This window comes from Athene cunicularia, assembly GCF_003259725.1.
Source record: "Athene cunicularia isolate RWA chromosome 12 unlocalized genomic scaffold, athCun1 chr12_part1, whole genome shotgun sequence".
In the NCBI taxonomy this organism is placed as follows: Eukaryota; Metazoa; Chordata; class Aves; order Strigiformes; family Strigidae; genus Athene; species Athene cunicularia.
In genome coordinates, this window is record NW_020799116.1 from 6,307,475 (window position 1) to 6,329,798 (window position 22,324).

Below are 22,324 nucleotides of genomic sequence, written 5' to 3' on the forward strand. Positions count from 1 at the left end.
TAAATTCAAGTTGTTGATCCACTAGCAGCATTTTTTAAAATGATCTCTCGATCGACTAGAATGTGAAATTGCCTTTGTCCTTTAAAGCAATTTCGAACAAAGCATACCTGCTGTGATTACTCATCTGCAGACTTTGAAATACAAATATCTGAACTAATTTCAAGCATTTCTAGCTTTTTAAGTGGTAAAGGAAGCTAATTCAGATAAAGCTCTTCATTTTTTAAATGAAACAGTTTTAAAACATCTATGCCATGGATAATCATTCCTTTGTAACTTAAAAATAAAAAAGAAAAAACACTTTACGACTCTTAGTCCAGCCATCTGGATTGTTTTGTTTGTTTGGCCAAACTACTAAAATAACTACAAGCATCCTGTGAAAATTCAGGACGAACTCACTGGAAATAGCTGGTTTACAGAAGTTGGGAGTACGGGGACTAAAATGTGAAGCTTTATTCAGCCCTTGGGGAAATGTTGAGAACTCTCTGAAAACTTTCTGATTTAAAAAGAAACAAAGCTTGAACTTTAAAAAGCGCTCTCACTTTACGATATGAAAGGTCTAAATATTGAACTAATTATGATTGCTATTTGGTATTGGCGTTGCAAATGGAAGTGTCAGCACAACTCAAGCAAAACCACCTCTAACAAAACTATAGTTGCAATTGCAAATACACAGATATTTTGCAAGAAATAGGTGGAAAATTCTTTAGAGGGACAATTGTTTTTCCAAACAGTAACTCCTTCCAAAAGCCTGAAACACTTTTATGTAGGAGTTGAAGAGGGGAACAAAGGGGAACACAACCACGGAAATAATGAATATATGTAATTAATTCAAGACAATATTAATCAACTTTCACATCACCAGATGAGGCCAAAAGGGTTTGGGGACAAACTTCTTTGCAGGTGCTCTAGCAGCTTCAACAGCAGCAGGACTTGCAGGGGTCTGACTGCCCTGCTCTCTGCAGCTCCTGCCATGGGCAGCGTCCAGGTGAAGAAGTTTGTGTCTCAGTACAAAGGTGGAGCTTTCCCAGGAGAGATGAGCTGATCGCATGCCTATGAAAGGCTGGTTTCTCAGTCACCTGCCCCATTCCTAGCTTTAGGGTTGATCCTCCTGGGTCTGGATCTGACTCTCCAGCTCGCTCAGCTCACACACGGGCAGGAAAGCAGCTAAACCAGGGCCAGATGAGCACGGGGCTGTTTGGGGACAAACTGCTGCGGAGTGGGTGGTTCACACCTCACCCTGAGATGCTGATCATGTTTTTCAGCACAAAGTAAAGCAGGTAAGCTGAACTGACTTCTGACAGTAGCTACAAGAGCACGGGGCACTGAACTACCCAAGTCGGCAAGAGCACCCCGGACTCTCCAGCGTCTATGGTCTCCAAAGCTGCTGATAAGCACAAATACCTTGCCAGAAACACTCTTCACCAAAACTGGCTAGAAATCGGGACTACAGTGACTACCTCGAGTCCATTTAGGCAGACAGGTGATGGGAAAACCAATCATCTTGGCACTGTACTACAGCCATGACAAAATAAGTATGTGGAAAGCTGGAGTTTCTCGTGCCCTACACAAGCCCCAGGTCTGAGATATACAGCCTGTGCCAGCTTCCCTACACCCCTGCTGAAACTTCACAGTGCTCATCCTTCAAAAGACAGATGAAGAAGATGTAGCATTGGGAAACAGGTATCTCCTCGCCGCCCTTTCCCCACCGGCTGAGGTTAACAGGAACAGCAGCGTGGCTCGGATGTCTGAGTGCAGCTGCGGGGGCAATCACTTCGGAAGGGGCAGCAGTGGTCAGGGGTTGGGCATGTATCAGCCTTCCAAGATTTCTTCCCCACACTGTGCAATCCCATTTTCAGCCACAGGCATTGCATTTGCCAACCTGAAAGGCAACCTCTCCCTCAGCAGAGAGGTTGAGTGAGCCCACACTGAGCACTATATTGTCCTCTTGATTATGGGGAGGGGAGAAAACAACAAAAGCAATGTGAGCCAGGAAGCTTGAAGCTGTTGTGTTTCAAAAGGAGACAGGAGGCAAACTGCTTACAAAAGTCTCCAAATGCCTGGAAAACGCTAACGATACCCACACAGCAGAGACCAGTTTGTCATTCGTGCTAAATGAAAGAGTAATGAGATGTTACTTTGTACAGCAACTGCTAAAACAAGGGAGGCCCATGACACGGCTGAGAGGTGGCTGCAGGCAGAGATGGGACCCTAATTATTAGCAGCAGTTGTGTATGTCTGTGTCAGACAGAGAGAAACCCTCAGCAGAAGAGGCAATGGTGGCAGGGAGCACGTCCTGCGGCACGAACGGACACCGAAGCCTTTTGGCACGGGATCCTCCAGGCATAAAACTGCCAAGAGGGAAGAGTTGCTGTGGTTTCCTCCCACTGCATTTCAAGGTGGGGGGAAAAACTGGTCTCTGAATGAAGAGGGATGTGTTATACAAACACTCAGGCTGTGGAACCTACTTCTGACAAAAACAGGACGTCGGCAGAGCCCCAAGTGCTGCCTATCCACCCAAAATACGTGGCAAGTCGCTTGTCAGGGACAGGCTGTGCATAGGAATTGCATTTTTGGCCACAACTCAGCTATGCTGACAATGGATTTATTTACACCCAAAAGAAAATAATTAGATTTTTGGAAGAGCTTAGCACTGTCTTCCCCCTGCAGTGATCCCATCTTCTGATGATCTTAGCTGCAGATTTTGTGCTCCGGAGCATTTTGGAGAAGCTGGTTCTCGCAGCAACAGCTGGAAATAGGAATCTTTGCCCCCTTGTGGAGTATTTTGATGCAAGCAATAAGGAAAAAAAAAAAAAAAAGAAAAAAAAAAAAGAAGTTTGTTTTCATCCACGTTATACCAGGATGATTGCAGGAGAAATTGCTACACTAGGGAACATGCATGTATATCCCCAGATAGTCAATACAAAAATATTACTCATTTTCATCTAAAAAAGAATCAATGGGAAACTGAAAAAAACAGCAGAGAGAGCTGCTGTGAGCATGTCCTTGGTGATGGAGAAGGGGAAGAAAGAACATGGAAGTGCCCAGCCCTATGTGTAGCTGTAAACTTTTTTTTTACTAATTTGGCTCTCTCACCAAGGTTGAAAAACTCTACTTAAAAATAGAGAAAAAGAGCAAAACTTACCAGAAGATACACAAAGGCTGAAAAATACAGCCCAGGAGAACTGAGCTCAAGGCAGAAAAATATTCCCAGCCTGTGTCACAGCCCCATCACTAACAAACCTCTCCAAGGGACTAAAAAAACCCCTCCCGGTGAGTTTACCTTTCATGAATATGGGATTGGGGCTGATAGCCAAAAATAGGGCTTGTTTGAGAAAGAGACAACCATTGGCAGCAAGTTGGGAGTGTGTTTGGACTTTGGGAAAGTATACGAGGTAAAAAGAGAGGGCTCATCACTGCACTGAGCAAGGCAGAAGAGGATAGACACCTGAGCTCGTGTCTTCCCCAAATGCTGCAGAAGCAGCACAAGTTAAGATCAGGCCAACCGCCCCCCAGCCTGGATGTACGCTGTCCTCTAACTTCAGCTGATCTGTTAATCAAGGAATACTGGAAAATGATCCCCCTGCGTTGGGCAAAGGGAGTGGGAGAAATGGGCAGCAGGTTCAGCCCAAGGCACATGGCCAGCCGCAGGGCGCTGGGGACAACCCGCGGGCACTCAGCTCCGCCGGCAGCACCCGCGCTCACCCAATTGCTGCAAGCGCAGCAAATCATCCCTGGGAGATGCTGGGGCAGGGTGCAGCCAGACGGCACCCCGGCTGGGGAGGGTGCTGGCATGGCAGGCCTGGCTCTCACCTGCTAGGACAAGAGCAAGTGGGAATCTTCATGGCCGGGAGGGCCGGGCTCCCCTCACCCCACAGCCGAGCAGCAGCCCTTCAACTAAACTGAGAAAGGCAGGTGTTCAGCAATACCACTGCCTTTAGCCTTTTGACCATCGTCTTGGCCCCATCAGCTCTGGTGTTGGTGTGAATCCATCCCGGACAATCCTGAGGACAGTTTCCTCCTCTGCACATGGGTGCCCCAAGGTGCTTTGCTCCAGGTTTCCTCAACCCCTGCACGTCACCGATGCCTGGGAACGAAGGATCGACTGTACCGACTCTGACTGCTCTGCTCTGCCCCTCCGAGGAGCGGTCGGTCATGAAAGCTGCTGCACAATGCGGCAGCGTAAAACATCACTGCTAATTGCCAATGCAAATCATCCCGTGAGCAGGCAGGGGAAATAGAGGGCTCTGCTTTTTGTGAATCCTGTGCTTTAGAGGCAACAGCCCTGCCGAGGGTCATAGTAAAAATTATGGGAGTGACCCTAGAGCAAGGTGGAGAGGGGTTCAGGAGAGGCATGCAAGGGAATGGGAGTGCTTTCCCAAGGCTGACCAGCTCCTCAGTAAACAGTAGGGACAAATCTGCAGACGCAGTGCTACACCTGTTTGCAAACAGACTCTTTGTTCATCAAGGCAAGATTATCCCGACATGGAATTAGATGCTGCTCAGCTTTTCACAGTGCATCGCTGCCGACCAGAGAGGTGTCCGACACGGCAAGATCCCGCTTCACCTGATGCCAAATGTGCGTGTGGCAAAGCAGGAGCCTCCACGCTTTGAAAAGACTGAGTCTCATTGATCGGGACTGCTTTAACGATAGAAGTTGGAGTCCCGATCGAGTGCAGCCACTCCTGCTCCGAATGGGGTAAAAAGTGCAGGCAGATAAAAGAAGCGTGCCCGACACGTATGTATTTTACACACTTGCCTCTGTTTTACTGGAGGCTGAAATAATCTCCGCGTATGACAGAAGCGAGTGCGCAGGGCCTGACGTGCCCGTGATTTGCGAGGGAGCACACCCCGCACTTCTGCCTCTCAACATTAATGCGAGCTGACAGTGGTAGAGGCCCGGGCTCACATGACTTTAATCAGCGCTGCCCTAAGCCATCAGAATCACATTAATTATTTCAGGGCTTTCTTTTAGGATGAACAGAGAACTCGTATTAAAAGCAGCAGCCTTCGGCTCAGCCCCTTCATAAACCTCTTGCCCAGGTTTGCAGCGAGGTGCGCTGAGCCCGGCTGCAGTTTTTGGTACCCATCAGGGACTGTCGGTGAAGTTTCGCACCATCTTATAACACAGCAAAGACCTCACTCGCTCTGCTTCCCCAAAGCTACTGGGAGAGAATTGTCTTTTTCCCCCTCCCTCTCCACAGATAACTGAAAACTTTCAGGCTTGAAGTATTCCATTCCCTCTAAAAATAAAACATTTCTTTTCATTGCATACAAATAGCACATTAATTTCCTCCACAGTATCATGCATGGAGCTTTAATGATACTTTAGATCACGGCTTCCACGCTATTAGCTAACATGTCATTCAGGTAACAGCTTTACATGGAAACAGGATCAGAAGGGACAAGAAAATACTGTTCTGTTGTGCTGTTTTGGCTTTTTTTTTCTTTTTTTCTTTTTTTTAATAAGGAATCTCACACCTGCAGCACAATCCTGCTCAGTACGAAAATGCCTCCAGAGCAGCACTCAGCTAACTGTATTCCCTGGGAACTAATCATGCTTCGTTCATGCTTTGTCTCTCTCAACAAGGTGCATGCTTTCCCATTCTGTTAATAATTCAGCCGAGGCTACTCAAGAAAACTCAGGGAGTTAATGGAAAAGGTTGGTGCCTATGAGCACCCGACAGGAATTGCTATCTGGCAAGAAGGTGGAGCCTCCCATCTTTCCAAAAGGAAACAATAACATGGTTTGTTTGTTTGGGTTTTTGTTTGGTTTTTTTTTTTTTTTTTTAATAAGTTAAATGATAGAGAAGCTCATCTGTCAGGAAAGAGGATCTGTAAACCTGAGGCTTTATTTGCAAACAAGTCCCCCTTCCGTACTGCATTCCCCTTTCATCTCCCCATGCAGCAGGAGCCGTGCAAGGTAATCATGGTTGCAACAGAAAGACAACTTAAAACAATCGAGACCCACAAAGAAAACAAACCGAACTCATGCCTTTCTCTATCAAAGCAGACGAACAGACAAGAATAGTAGCTGGAAAGTACTTACCGACTTTGGGCTCTTCTTTGGGACCGGCAGTCCTGAAAAATGGCAACAAGGGAAAAATAAACATTAGCATCTAAACGTTACCTTCCCTTAAAGAAAAATCCCTAGGTGTATCATCCGAACGTAGCCATCTGCAGAGTTATGTCAGCTTTCCCTCTCGCATCGGAGTTACCAGTCTGTTCATATCGAATCAAAGCGCAGGGAGAGGGAGAGCGAGCGAGAGACGGGAGCGGGGAAGAGGGAGCGGGGGGAGAGCTCTATCTGCATTAGCTATGCTGACTTGTGCTGCAGCAGCCGGGAGGCTGGGAGAGAAACCCACAGCCCTCAGTGGCCGCCGAAACCCAGCACTTGGGCAGAATCTCAAATGCTCCCCTGGATTACGGGAGACTTAGCTTACAATTAAGCTGAGGCTATTTCCTTTTGACGCGATCGACTCGGCGATTTTATCGGACCAATCGCAGCGGCACAGGGGAAACAGGTTGATTTTTTAAAAAGTATTTCTCTAGAAATTGATTTTTTGAAAGGAAAATGTGCGTTGGCTTGAGCCAGGAGGCACGGACTGGGCAAAGGAAAACAAAAGCATGCGGAAGAATAAGCTTTTATCCCTAAAAACGTGAATGTTACTGAGGAAACCTGAGTTTTTCTTCCTGTCTATCCCAAGTGTGTATCTTTGAAGCCAGAGATTTCATCTGTTAGTTATAATTTCAGAGAGCTGAGGCTTGAAAATGGCACTGGAAATGTCCTGACCCTTGGCGGGGATGCTAGGGAGCCTGGAGAAGCGGGGACTTACACAGGTTGCAGTTGATGCAAAGGAAGAAACAACTGGGAGGGCATCAAAGAAGGTTTTTTCAAGGACAATTTTGCATTTTGGAGCAGCCTCTTACTCGCTCTGTGTTGAGCAAGAGAACTCAAGCGGGATTTCTGTTGACTAATTTGCATATAGGCTCAATTCCCAGCAGTGAAGGAGACACTTGGCTGGGGGATTTACCTACAACACAGGACAAACTCTTTCCCGGGCATTCTGCAAATCACCTTCCTTTTCCTCCACTCTTGGAGGAGAGGCAACTCCCCATATTTTGCTCCATGTGACACTCCAGAAAAGAAACATAAACCAGACCAGAAGATTACATTCCACTCCACATTAAGTGCTCAGTAATTCAGATGGTTGAAATCTGCTTTTATCTTTAGGATGTGATTTACATGGCATTTATGCCACATTATGTTTTCTACTTTATGCATTTTGTTTGTGCTAAAACCCATGCCCTAGTCTAACTTTTACACAGAGAATAAAATGTGTGATGCAAGTGAATTACAAATCTGTCTAGGAAGAAGCTATTTTAAGGTAATCTGGGAGATGTTAGTTCTGAATAGGGAAGATCCACAATTAAAAATGATAAACAGAGCTCACTTTGCTGCCTGCTCACAGTCTGGGATGCAAACTGTAATGAGTACTTAAAATGAAATATTTTCAGCTTTTGAGGAATATCTGTGCTCTGCACGTCACTCTGATGCATTCACAGCCAATAGCTGATAACCCTCCAGGCACTGATTGATCGAGGGACAATGAAACATCAAAACTGTTTGAACTAAACAATCAAGACCCCAGCTTCATTTCTGCTGACGATGACTGCGTTTGTATAATACACTTAAAGAGGAAAGCTCTAATAACATTCATGGCAAGTCACATTTTTAACAGGCATCATTTATCACAGAGATAAATACACAGATAGAGATTCTCCCTCTCTCTCTCTCTCTCCCCTTCCACATGCATGCACACACGCTTACTCTCCCTTTCCAAGAGATGCTCTTTCCTATTAAATCAATAGGTAGAACAGATCCCGATGCACGCACGCACGCTTAACAGACCAACATGAGCCAGAAAAGGTATTACAGCAATTTATACGTTCCCTGCAAAAAATAAAGCTGAGATGCAGCTGGGCTGTTGGTTCCAACTGTACCAGAATTCAGTTCATTACATCACAAGTGTTGAATGTTAAAATTTACTAAGTATGAACCACTGAACAAACCTTTCCTTCAAAGTTTTGTCATTAATTTTGTCTGTTCCGATCCAAAAAAGATGGAAAACGATGGAAAAAATAATGGAAAACACATCAAGGCCATTGTTTGGCGGGTCTGTGAGAGACCAATGAATCTCACTGTGTCACTGCTCTGTGCCAGACTTTGCTGCAGAACAAGCAGTAATTGACTTTTTACCAAAATAAGTGACTGCAAAACACATTAACAAATGTTGGTAGTTTTTCATGGGACAAGCTGATATGTCAGGGGAATAACCTGCTTGTATATTTTCCTGTAAAAATGTTATTTATTCACCTAATTCCGGTCTTATTTTAAAACTCCAGTTTTTGTTGCAGCAGGCCAAATGAGCAAATGATGGGTATAATAGGTAGTTTTCATGCTCAGATGATGGAATGGATACAGTACCTAACAGCAATGAACACAAAGCTCTTGAATAACCCCCAAATCCTGGGAGTACCACTAGCAATAAAACCTAAAAAAAAAAATTAAAAAAATAAAAAAAATAATGCCCAAGACTATGAATTACAACATTCACCTTCTGATTATATTAAGGTGTCGTGTCACTGCCCTTGCATGGCATGCTCACCTTTCTGGCTGCCCCGTTCTCTCCTGAAGCCTCACTACAAGTTTTCCAGAGGTAAATGAGCCAAGCACGGACTTAACACCCAGTCTGCGTCTCCTTGGCATTGTCCAATTTTTTAGTGGTCAGAGTAATGTCATTCACGTTCCTGGCTAAGAGAAGCCAAAAGGCCTCTCCACTGCTCTGCCCTCAGATCTGGTAACGGAATAGTAACAGTTTGTATCGACACTGTTTGCACTGTAATTCCTCGGTGATTCAATGCCTATGGACACCTCTCACTAGCTTTTGAAATGTATCCTCTAATTTGGAGGGGTTTTGGAGTTGCAGATTAGAGAAGGTGGACGAGTCAACCAAATGGGGCTGTTGTCATCACAGAGTTAACAGTGTTTTAAAACAAACAAGCACATCTGGTAAACAATGTCAGTATGACCTAAAACCTCTTGAATAGGCTCATTGTAGCTACTTACTAAATGTGCCTGGAATTAAATTAATTAGAAAACAGAAATTACTCCTCTCTAAATAACAATGTAATAAAGCAACTGCTTAATGAAAAATATCAGTGAGCAATCCACAAGCACAAAAAGGGATTGTAATCGAACTAAATTCACAGATTCGTCAGCAAGGCAAGAAAGGCTTCATACAAGGTTAGTCAAAAATGAGTCAGATGCAGGGATCTAAATTAAACTAATTATCACAGAGATTATTACATTTATCTTAACAAAAACCTCTCTCTTTTCTCCCCAGTACTCCCTAAAGCTCTATGTACAGCTGGCTGCATCCATCTGCTCAACTACATTTTGTAACGTAGGGGAAAAAATGCAAATCATTAAGCAAGTTTTGTACCATGACTTCAGCACTCTTAACGCCATTATCCATCAGGAGCAGTGTTTCTGTTGCATGACACTGTATTATGTTGTAAAGAGATACGGTCCATAAAATAAGGCCACAACCCAGCTTATTCCATATTATTCGGTATGTGTTAATCTTGCCATCGTGTGTGACAAAACATTTGGAGCTGGGAAATTGTAAATTTTCTAATCCTACCTTTTGTCTTCACGGGAAGAACCCACAGGACAAAACTGCGACTCCAAGTGCTGCTGTTTCTAACATGCGGTGGTCCTCAATTTTTACAGGAAAGTTTTCTCAAATGTTTTGCCTTTATGCAACCAAAGTAACATGGGAAGACCACCACACATGGCAAATTGTTTTACTCAGCATACAGAGAATGTGACGTCTGACTACAAATCCATACCATAGCCTGGGACTGATTCTGGTGAGAGCTCAAAGGCCACAAATGCTCAAAAATTACCTAGACAGACACCAGACACGTCGTGCCCTGTTCCACAGCCCCGTGTTTTAGAAAGAGAGTGGGTCAAAAGTATCAAAACTTGAATCTTAAGGAAGACCTAGCTCTAGGCACCACAGAGTCATCCAGTCAACCCATCTGAACGGCTCGGTTATGTGAAGGCCAGTTGGTGAGAACACTTCACCCTCCACCACAAAAAAAACCCAAAAAACACAAAACCAAAACAAATTTAAAAAATCAAATAAAAAAAAATCACTGGGCTTTCAACTGAAGTTGAAACAATTCACTACTAGTTTTGACAATCCATCGATAGGACAAAAGTACTTGAAATTGCTAAGAGACAGTCTAGAAGCCAGACTGTCATCTTATGGATTGCTTACAATGTCTGCGGCTACTGCTCAACATTTTTCAGTTTTGGGGTGTTTTTGCAGATGAAAAAAAAAGACAACGCGTCTAGATCTTCACTTCTCATGATTGCTTAACACCTCCAATCTGAACACCTTGTGAATTGCCCATATCCAACAACAAAAAATCACCACAGGTGAACCTCAGTGAAAAGGTCAGCCATTTGGTTTTGCCATTAATGTCATCTGCAGCCCAGAATACAGAACAGCTGAAAATTAGCAGGAGATGAATAAAAACGCAAGAAAAGAAACATTTCAGACTGCGTCACAAGCTTAACATTTACAGAGAAAATGTTCCTGCCTGGAAAAAAAAAATAAACCAAACCAAACAAGCTTTCTAAATAGCACTGCTTACACTGTGCTGAATAAAACCCAAAGGCTCTACATGAAAGAAAACAGACACTTGCAAAAATGAGGGGTAAAGTACTGGAGTCAGGGGGTACACAGTCATATACCTGGCACTGCACATTGATCGCTGCTTTCTGTCTGCAAAACAAGGAACTTTAAATAATTAATGCTAATGGCCATTAGTGCTGCAGCGGGGTGATGGGGCAGGGGACAGGAGGTTGGTGGTGACAAAGTGATCCCCTTGATTTTGTATAATCCATTGCCAAAAAATTTCTAATAAAGGATAAATATTACCTAAAAAATAGGTAGAACTCGATCTTTTCCAGACTGGAGAACAAGAAAACATCCCAGAATAATCTACAGCAAGACAGACAAGCCTATACAGGTGCTCCTATGAGAAGCACCATCAAGAAGGAACCCCCTACCTTGTCCCCACCCAACTTTTCTGCTCGTCATCGTGATTTGCATAATGAGAGTGTTACTGCACTAGCAAAAAAAAATTAGCTATGCAATACAAGCTTTAAGCGAGAGAATAATTTACACTGCGGGGATATAGCCCTGCCATAAATCAAGTTTGGTAACTACCAAATACAGTGAAAAATGCCACATTTCTAATGCTAATGCTCAATGCTAATATTAAGAAGCGATGTTTTCAAGAGACCATCTCAGGCACTATTAACCCACCAGCACTGGCAAAAATCATAATGAGGCGTAGTATATTATTGCTATTAACAAGAATTTCAGTTCTATATGCTCTAAAGATAATACATTGTATTAGCCCCAATTACTCATTTTTGGTCAGGATGCGAAATAATTCCTTGTAACTGAAGTCTCAGTCATATTTTCAGGATCTCAAACCAGAACTGATTTTAGAAACGATAAAGAAGAAACAGGATAATAAAATGCTACTTAATTACTACGAAAATATAAATTTAACTATGTAGTAAGCTACGTATGGTAATGCCAAGACAGTAAGATAATGAAGAGTTAGAGAATTAGGGTGAACAATGACCCATCTAATGTATGGTTGAAAGCATGTCAGTAGTCATTATATTTTTATTTTGAAGCTCATTAAATGAAGAGGTTGAGCTGTTGGAGTCATATACTTAAATGAAAATCTCTGTTAATATTTAAAAAACCATGTACACAGACATTAAATTTCTGAAACCTCACAAACTTGAGAAGGTAAACACCAGAACTGGAAAGTAATTAGAAACGCCCATGTTCTTTTTACATAGATATGTGTGTATATACATTATTATATACGTATTTTTTCATATACATCAGCATACATGTGTGGATCTGCATGAAGGTACCTACCCTTTTCCACAAGCCCGCAAAATCCACGACTTGCAAGCTTTATTTCTGGAGCACATCTCACAATTTCTGGGGCGTGCGGCAATGCTCTACCCAAACCCCTCTCCTCAGCTGGCCACCCCGTGGCATGGCCACGTGGGTACCGAAGGGCAGCAGCACCTCGCGTGCCGCTCCAAGATCAGCACGGAGGACGCTGGTAGAGGAGAAAGTGTATTTTGCTATTCTCACATCTGTATTTATCCTGCTTAGTGAGGGTGTTTGTCTTCAGACTTACCACAGCACTGTTACAAGGGTGTAAATCCACATGCTCAAACCTGTGTGGCTTATGGCAGATTCTCGTATTTTGTATTTGGAGAGCAGCCTGCACAAAGGCGACACCTACAAAGAGGGCCACTGTGGCATTAGTTTGATGTTGCTATTAATAAATAACATCTCAATAATAACCTAATATTTACGGAATGCTTAGCTAGATTCAGACCTGGAGGGTGCACACATGGCATGCTAAGACAGAAAATCTTTACTAGAGGACAATGGTTTTGCAGATGTTTTCACAAAATGTAACTGTATTAGATTTCAAATGCAGATTTCTATTAAAATAAATCACTAACTCAATCTACTTCCAAGTATGTAACTGTGTATCTCATAAGGATAAGGATGGATTCAAGCCCTCTGGGAAACGACACTGCCCTGCCAACTTCCCTACCAACATCACCTTCATCTGCCCCAGCCACAGGGCAGCTCTGTCATCTCCCCGACACTCAGCCTCGGGGGGGGGGGGGAAGCCAACTTTAAAAACCTCAAGCTAGGGAAGAAAAAAAAGCCTTTGAAAAGAATTTCAGAGCTCTCATCTTTCATTTGCTAAGCAACCTCCTGTTTTGTTCTCATCTAAGAGCCTACCGCTTTCTGCAAGATAAGGTGGTTCATGCAATAAAACATCCTGATGGGAAGATTTTCAAACATTTTTTTTTTCTTCCAGCATTCAGCAAATGCTTTGGTTTTCTTACTGATTTTAAAGCAGATCTAGATTCCCGGCCACAGAAAGGCAGCCGTGCGCGTAACGTGCACACCACTATTGTGCTGTCAGCGTGCAAGATTATGCAGAACTGACATTATTTCATTATTCCAAATATGTTAATTGTCCACCTCCTTAATAACTAAACTACAGGTTTCCTCCTGGCCCTAAAATACGCTTTGTGAAATACCTCAAAACTTTCGGAAATTATCTCAGCCCTTAAATTAATGCAAAATGTGTAACAAAATGCCAAGTAATGAATCAGCAACTGCTCTATCCTATTTTACTCTTCCGAGTGACTCTGGAGCTCAGATGACACATATATCCGAGGGACACAAGCTACAGCAGAGACAGGCCACACTGCCACAAAAATGCAGGGCAACTGATGTAAAACTACTGCTGACCCAAAAAGCAGATTTCACAGGCCATCTCTTCATTTGCTTACTCATCTCCAGAAGAGAAACAGTGCAAATGGAGTTAATGAAGGGTAGCTGAGGGGAAAAACACTTGTGCCTCAAATGACTAACAGATCAGTGTCAGCACTTTGCGTGTAGCACACCAGCAAGAGCTGGAAATTCTGCAGGCAATTAAAATGTCCACGTACCAGCGATGATGATTCTCCTTTATTATTAGAACTGTAATATTATAAAGCTGTTGGTTTTGGAATCAGGTGCTCATATGACAATGTGTTTCGCTTGGAGTTTCTTAGCCTCCCGGGGTTTAGGAGGAAAGGCAATTGGATATGAATACTAGAGGCTTGAAATAAAGACAGAAAGAACTCTGATGAGGTATTTCTATATCTGGTATTTTTAGGAGCTTAACATAGGGTTTTTAAGCGCTTGGGCTTTTTCAGGTTGATATCTGAATTTGTTGCTTATTTCAGCGGGATGCCTTGCATTGAGAAACTCCAGCACGACCTGGTAATGCTAATTAATTAGTTCCTGCAAATGAACTATTTGTATGAGCGTTAGTAACGCACATCAAACTACTTGGTGTCTGAACAAGCTACCGACAATTACCCTTTGTGGCTGCAGGCATTTGAAGGCATCCAAAACCTTGGTGAAATCCTGCTGCCTCCTGGAGTCCAATGGGAGCCTTGCCATGGACTTCAGCAGCACCAAAATTCCCCCCTTCATGTTTTTGGTGAACAGTTATCTCAAACCTTGCAAATTCAGATCATCAAAACCAAATGGCTAGTGTCACTAAGATTAACACCTGTAAAGCACTTTGAAGGAGAAAAACACCGTAATCCCAAAATATTACATTATTTATAAGACGACCTGATTTAAAATGTTAAGTTGGGCTTATTTTTATCACAAAAAGAAAACAAGTTCTTGCTAGTTTGCTTTACAAAACCAATTACCAGTGATCAGTGTATGGTGCTGCGTGACAATACACAGCGTTGCCCCAAAAAACGTATCTAACACTTTGGAGCTGTTTAGAGGAAAATGAACTTGCACAGTGGATTGAAATACATGCACATAAGCAATTCTAATAAGGGGTATGAACTTCAAGCTTCTTATTAAAAACATCAAAATGTGTAACATTTCCTTTATTTCATCTTTTCCTGACTTCAACTGATTTTTATATCTGCTCCTTGATATACTAGTCCCTAATCAGAGTAAGGCTGTAGGAGAATAGTAAATGTGACATCAAACTTGCTTTAAAGTCTCATCAGGCTTTTTTGGTCTTGTTAGAATATAATTCCACTTAACAGAGAGAAGAGAATAACAGGAGTGACTTGGTGTTTTGGAAAAAAAAAAAAAGGTGCAGCTACTCCCAACTAAAGGTTTCCCTAGACCTGCCCCTTCCCTGCATGTAAGTCATAGGTTTTAGCAATGTATTTTTATTAAGATGGTCTATTTTCAGGAAATGGAAAAGTAACATCGCAAAACATTTAAAAACCATTTAATTTCATTTCTAATGCAGTTTGTAGACCAACTTACAAACTTTACTAACCTGATTCCCTTCTTCCCAAGAAAATCTCTTTAAAGGAAACTAACAAAAATAGACAAGAGAAAACAAATGACCACAGATATTTTAAATGTCAAATGAGATTCCCAATTTAATCAGGAAATCCATAACTCTGGAATTACAAAGTAATAAACCTGGAATACAACGTAATGAACTTGAAAAATAGATCTTGGCATTGCACACGGACATGTATTTCTTTAAGCATGCTATGATTCTGATTTTTTAAATATAATTTACCAAGTAGTGAGGGGTGCCTATGAGCTATCAAAAATATCCCCTCACCTGTTATTTCTGGGTGGTATTATTTGTACTACAATATCAGGTATTTTTCACTCTACAGCTCAAAATAACCTATACTGAGTGACAAATCGATGAAAAGATTCAACCAACAGGTTTGATGGGAGATACCCGAGTAGAAGGTACTGGGAGCTCTGGTAGCTGGTGGTGGTTGACAGAAAGTCAGGCAAGTTAAAAAAGGGGTGACTTGAAATGGGATTTTCAAAAAATGCAGAGGTCAGCTGAGCACACCAGATGGCAGAGAGGAATTAGATCGGCTCCTACTCTGGGTGAGGGAAGAAGCTGCCACAACGTGGGGGACTGGGGAGTAGGGTAAGAAAACCAACCACAAAGGTGGCATGGGTGATGATTGGTACCAGCAGCTCTGTGCTCAGCAAGATGGGGTTCAGGGGGGTTCCTACAGATCCAAACATGGGACAAAGACCTCAGTATAACACTCTGTATTAGGAACTGAAAATACAGCTGAAAATGGTGAACTTTCCTTCCCTTTCCAGAAGCTTTGTCACGGGCAAACAGGCTCTGTGGTAACGGCCAGATCATTCCCAGGTTGTGATTTTTGTCCTAAATGCAGTTTGGACTTCCTTTTTCTCTAATTTAGCAGCTGCTAAGACAGTTGGAAATTTTCTGGCACCTAGATGCTTAAGTGGCATGACTTTCAGCTCGCTCTTCACTGCAATCCTAAAGGGCAAACAGAAGTGAGTGGCTTGTTCAAAAGAGTTCAAGTCTGCACTGAATAGCTGATTGCAGCTCTAATTACCACGGTTTTACATCATTAGGGATAGCAAGATGAAAAGGAGCTCTAATTTCAACACCATGAGATACTGCTTTTTTTTTTTCTTTTTTTTTTTTTTTCTTTCTTGGCTCTTACCACAAAATGATCCATTTCGAAGGGAAAATTTCCTTTTCATGGGGAGAGAGGATCTTGCTAAACAAATACAAGAACAATATTTTTCCTTATAAAATTCAGACTGATAGGTGTTTGTGGTGGGGCAGAAAGGATTGGCGTAGTGAGGAGATGCCCTCTGAAACCTGCAGCAGTAACAGATTTAGCTCAGATATTTAATGCTCAATGCCACTGCTCATTTTTGCCTGAGTATTGTATTTTGACACTCCAGATCTCAAAGAGCAATCTGATTTCAATTATACTGTTAGAATGTGCTTGCAATTATAAGTTGTTATGATATATTGTTTGTAAAGTTTTTCCCACTGTGTCTAAAGGATCTTGTAACTCTCTCTACCCTGGCTGGTGGGAACCTGAAGCTGCAGCAAGCACTGTAAAGGAAAAGACACGTCTCTCTGTATAACTACGTGATGTTTCAATGGCATGGACAAAAGATAGAGAGGGGAAAAAAGACATCCTTCCATTTCAGGCTACAAAAAGAGCTTTCAAATGCAGGGCAGTTGAATCTAGCACGCATTTTCAGCACAAGGAGGAGTTAACTCCTCTCTGTGGGAAGTGTTGGAGGTTAATTACCCTCACATGCCAAGAGCATCATCAAAACAGCAAGGGAAGGTCCATCTAGCTCAGGAGACTTAATAGGTTTATTGCTTTAGAGCTCTGTAATTTTTACATGGAGGTTAAGACTCAGGAGCCCATTGACGGGCATTTAACGACGCAGATGTTGCTTTGGTTCTTCTTCCCATAAAATATATTTAGTTTTGAAACTCCAGAATATATATAATATATTTTTCAGAAGCCAGATTCCCATTCCCCAGCTTAATGTGAACTTGGCACTAGGGAAAGCTATTAGAAACCCCACTGATTGGCACATGACATGTGAGTGACATTTCACCTGCATGCTTTTACTTTGATCTGAAGCAAAGCAGGAACACATCTTCAAGGGGATTAAGTAGATCAGGCTCAAGGTTTATGCTATTTTCGACCTTCTAGTGAATAAAGATGCTAGTGAGCACGGTGAAAGCTTTGAAGGGAAACTGCCCATTCAAACCTGCATGCAAACTGCTCAGCTTAATTCTTGTAACTGAACACAAACTGATCACAGTATTTTTGGATGACCTGAAGGCTGACCTAAGAAAAACAAAAAGGTAAAAAAAAAAAGGAAAAAAATAATGCTCTTTAATCTGAGGTAATTCACAGAACACATCAATAAGACATACAAATGTTCTCACTGAAGCAAATATTAGATCTTAGTGACTCCAAAAAATACAGCACAGTAGTTCTGCAGAGTAACTTGTTCTGAAACAGCCCCCCACCTGTCCCAGCATAGACACAACTCCCAGAATAAAAGTCCCTTGGGAAGCAGTGAAATTATTCTGACAAAATGTTGTTTTTATTCTGAATAGAATCTGTGCAGAATGGAGAGGTATTTCAGAATTGCTTATTTCAGTCGATTACTGTGCGTAGACAAGACCTCAGTGACAAATGGATTTCAAGTGGCAAATATTATTACCTTCTTTCTTTGCTTTTTTTGGAGAAAAGTACTTTATGTACTTCGTAGGTACAAGGTTAAAAGAACCTTTTCAGCTACAAATATTCAAAATAAAAGCCTTTTGTAGCCTTATTAACAGTAATTCTTTAAAATAACTGAAATGGGTAATCGCACTGTGCAGTGCAGTGACAAAACCATACACTTAATTCTGCGTTTTGTAACCAGGAGCACTGGTTTACTTTCAGGTACACAGCTCTTGAATGGTCCTGCTGGGTTATCAAGCATCTCTTCTGCTGTTGCAGGCACCATGTCATACCTCCTTCAAATGTGCTGAGCTTCACCTTCAGACAGCAAAACCTCTATGCCTCCTCCAGTTTGACTTACAGGCTCTACTGGGCTGGCACTTCCTTCTTATTTCGAGTTTGAATTACTCATGTCTGAACCAACACTCAGCTGTTCTTCAACCAACTCTGGTTTAAGCATGTCCTAAGTCTCCTACCTAATAGTCAGAGACAATAATTTTGTCCCCTCTGCCCCTTCATTTTGTAAAACAAAAGCAGATTTTCCGATCCACTCTCGTGTACAGCCCAATTAGCAACCTGCACGCTGCCTCCGCTCGGAGCTCATCCTTTCTGAACCCTGCAAGTGTTGAAATCCAAACCATGAGACAAGCTGAGGGACTTTTATCCAGTGCTATGTATAGGTGAGATAGGAAAACAACGGCAATAATACAATTAAGTCCTAGAGAGGGGAGGAAGCAGGGGAAAATAAAAAAATAAATCAGAAGGCAGATAAGGCAAGTTTTCTATGAGGCCTCTCAAAGCAAAATCTCAGTGACCTGACATTGTCCCTCTCTTAATGTCTTTATCCCCCCGCCCCAATCTTGAGTCCTACAAACGACTTTCGGATGACACGTAAGCAGCCAACCACACTGAGGGGGCATTTCAGCTTCACCCTGAAATCACCCTTCTGCTCCTCACTCAAAGGCAATGGCAGGACTCGCCCGCTCCCGTAAGCCAGCGCTTCAGCCGAACACACCAGGCTGCTCTCAGTGGCTGTGGGTTTGCGTTTTAACAATTAAACCTCGTTGTTGGGAGCCAACCAGTAGCTTGGAGCAGGCAGAGCTTTTCCTGTATATTACACGTCTCTTTCTGATATTTTTCTGCCTGATTAGTAATCGCTTCTGACAAATCCTTTCGACAGCTCTGAACACCAGCCTTAGCGTTGCAGGGATGCTTCATGCGAAGCCTGACTGAATGCAAATGTTAGGCTAATGCAAGGATGCCTGACAGCATCTGAGCATTTTCTTGACTGGACACCAGAGGGAGGAGGAGGAAAGGACAACTGACAGTGAAGCTAAAGAACTGGCTCAGGAGCCCTGAAAGAGCTTATCAAACACTGGAGCCAAATACGTTTCTGTAATCGGACCAAAATAAATAGCAGCAACCTTGTCTGGGGATGGTACTTCTGATAAAAGACTTGGCAGGGGTAACACGAGGTAAAGTTACGGGGGACAGAACCCACGTGCAGCTGCACTGAGTGCTGAGGGCATTTTAGCCAGCTCCACCTTACAAACTTTAAACAGATCTGACTGGTTTTGGTTCTGGGGCTACTGCTGTTCCTACTCTGCTTGGCTTCTGTGCCACAATTTGAGTGCCTTTTGGTCCAGTTTTCTTCTGAATGTGAAGAAAAACACGTTTCAGTGATTAACTGTGGATCCAGGACCATCAGTGTCTGAGTCCTGTACCGCAGGAGCATGAAATTCGGAACTGTAAGTGCTCTATGCTGAGACAGAAATGTCAGGACCTTGAAAGAGAGAGGGAGGCAGTTCAAGGAGATTGATATGGCATCTACCTAGGAATGTGATAGCAAATGCTCAACATGTGGTTAGTATCTTGATTAAAATTAAAAAAAAAAAAAGAGAGAGATTCAGCAAGATTACCAGGGAACTATTTACTATCTTATTAAAACTATGCTTTTATTTCCTCATCAAATCTTTTCATTATGCCTTCAAGGCATAAGGAGGATTATTAAATGTCAGCCACAATTCAAATAATTAATGTATGGTGTTACTAGATATATGTGCGCTCTCCAGGAGGATTAATAATAGCTGCTATTTTTCTTCCAACCATATTTTCTCCATAATACATATATTAATCATGAGAATGCAGTGCATTTTTTAAACCTCTCCAGTACTGAAAGTCTTTAAGGAACTCACACTTTCAACATTGGAGAATTCTTAATATATTCTGTTCCCTACTTTTTAATTTACTATCAAAATACAAAACCACAGAATCAATGTCCTCAGTTCTTCGAAACAGGTCTTTAAAAACAACCAACCAGACCTGTAAATTCAGGAAGCAACCTGTCCCCCGTTAAGATGGATGGACTTTTGTTGCTAACTTACTACAATCAAAACACTTTAAAAATGGCATCGGAAAAGTACTTTGATATCAAACACTCTTTCCGGGGCTGGCTGGGGGCTGCATTCAGCACCCACTTGTCCTCTTGTCTCTGCACTGTGCTCGTCCCTGCAAGGTGCTGAGCACCAATGTGTGTGTGTTGGCCATAAAAACTGCTGCATGGGACGGGGAGGGCAGCAGGGCTGGGGCTTTGCCCCCCTCAGATCCCCACTGCCAATGCCAGGGCAGGGAGAGGGAGAGCTGATCCCTCTGCTGTTGACTTTGCACTCAACAGCTGACCTGGATTTTCCCCGAGAGCTTGACAATACGTCTTCCAGTAATTTAACCCACAGACTAGAAGTGTGCTGCTATGTGAGGTGGGGTGTGCTACCTGAGATTACTTCACAGTTACTATGTGCAGGGCAAGAGTTCCTGTGGACGGACTGACCCCATGACAGGTTACCTACCATCCCCGCTCCCACGGGGGCTGCAGACACCCTGCCTGTAGGGTGTTGTCTGTACCTGCTGATGGCCTCCCAGCAATGCAACCAAAACCAAGCTCAGCAAATAAACATGGCCAGAAGTAACACTTCAGTTGCTTATGACGTGGAGAAGTTTAAATTCTCTCCTCCACTCCCAACTGTATCCCAGGTGTAACCTTCCCACAGTGGAGAGTCATTGGATATCTGATTTTGAACACTGCAAATTACAGAACGTACTACCAACCTTTTCCATCTCCCAAAACAGTTCAAGAAATGCCCATGTTTTATTTAAAATAATTTTTACAAACATGAGATTAGGGTTTGTTATATAAGAAAAAAGTGTAACCACATGTGTAACCATACCACCCTGTTGTGCATTACCATAAAACATGTGTAGTCCATGTGTGCATGGGAACTACATGTTGCATGTTCCGCCCAGTTACAGCATCAAACAACAAATAATTTTAACCATCTATATGACCTCACAACTGCCAAATTGGGGCAGTTCCTGGATCTCAAGACATAAACCATTTCTACAGAGAAGCTTAGGAGAGGCCTTTCATGACATACTTTTTTTTTTTTAAATTTCATCAAGAAATATATTAAAGCAGTTTTGAAGACTTACCCCCTCGCTGCACCAGCAACGTGACTTCGCTTCCCTTAGGACATTCAATCAGCATATCCACCACCTGGTTGTGAGTGAGGCTCTGCACATTCTTCTTGTTGACTTCGACTATAAGGTCACCCTCCTTCAGGCCACGGCACCTTGGGCTGTCCACGATTTGTTTCACTCTTTGGCCTCCCCCACCGGGACTGTCTGCTATAGTGAACCCAAAGCCCATAGGCCCTTTCACTATATGCACAGTTATGAGTTCAGGTTGCGTTGCTATTGACGATGCCAAGGAGACCGTGTCATTGGGGTAACCATGGGGTCCGTTGGAGGAGACCTCAGCTGGGCTGCTGGGTCTCACTTCCTTTGTGCCATTTACTTTCCCTGTTTTACTACTGTGGCTCGCCGGGGAGTCATAATTTTCCTGTCCATTCACAATGATTGGCTCTTTGTCCAAAATTGCCACGGATGTAACCAGGCTCGTGTTGGGATCGTCGGGATCGAAGGGCAGGGGGTAGCCTCGGCACAGTTCGAGGTCCACACTGGCACCGATTGGGATGGACTGGAAGATTTTCACAACTTGAGCGTGAGTGTGTCCCAGCACACAGGTATCATTCACGCTGACTATGACGTCCCCTGCAGAGGACACAGACAGATACACCAAGCACATACATTTGTGCACCCCAGTAAGGTGAGGCCTAGAGCCTGTGAGCTGATCCGCAGCATCCACAGGGGCCACTCACGGGTAAACAGCAGCATTTAAGTATCTTTGCAAGGAGTGATGACACTTGGGCAAGCAGGAACTCTCTGTACACAATGAATACACTGCACAAAGCCTTTAGGTACATAAACATTTTCGAAAGTGAAAATGGGATTGGCTCATGCAAAAAATTAATAAATTCAAATGATGGTATATGGCCCATTTAACAGCTATTCTGAAGTCCGAAATATACAGCTGTTACACCCTGTGCTACAATGACATATGACAGAAAACTGGTAGCACGAGAGCTGTAACAGAAGGCTCTCAAATACCAACTGCTCAAACACAGTGCCACATGTCATGTCTCAGACATACTTCAGCCTGAAATCTAAGTATTGATTAAGTTATGATTCGTTTTTTAA

The 22,324-nt window shown here is 42.9% G+C and overlaps 1 protein-coding gene across 5 annotated transcripts in view; it reads right to left on the bottom strand.

Annotated features, from left to right (window-relative positions):
* The window catches only part of MAGI1 (membrane associated guanylate kinase, WW and PDZ domain containing 1), a 171,388-nt gene that overhangs the window by 32,331 nt on the left and 116,733 nt on the right, over positions 1-22,324 (bottom strand). For all 5 annotated transcript variants that reach the window (XM_026857726.1, XM_026857727.1, XM_026857728.1 and 2 more), the window contains 2 exons: positions 21,218-21,838; positions 6,047-6,078 (listed from right to left, as the gene is read on the bottom strand). In XM_026857726.1, the coding sequence (XP_026713527.1) occupies positions 6,047-6,078; positions 21,218-21,838 (653 nt within the window). The remainder of the gene's footprint in view (positions 1-6,046; positions 6,079-21,217; positions 21,839-22,324) is intronic.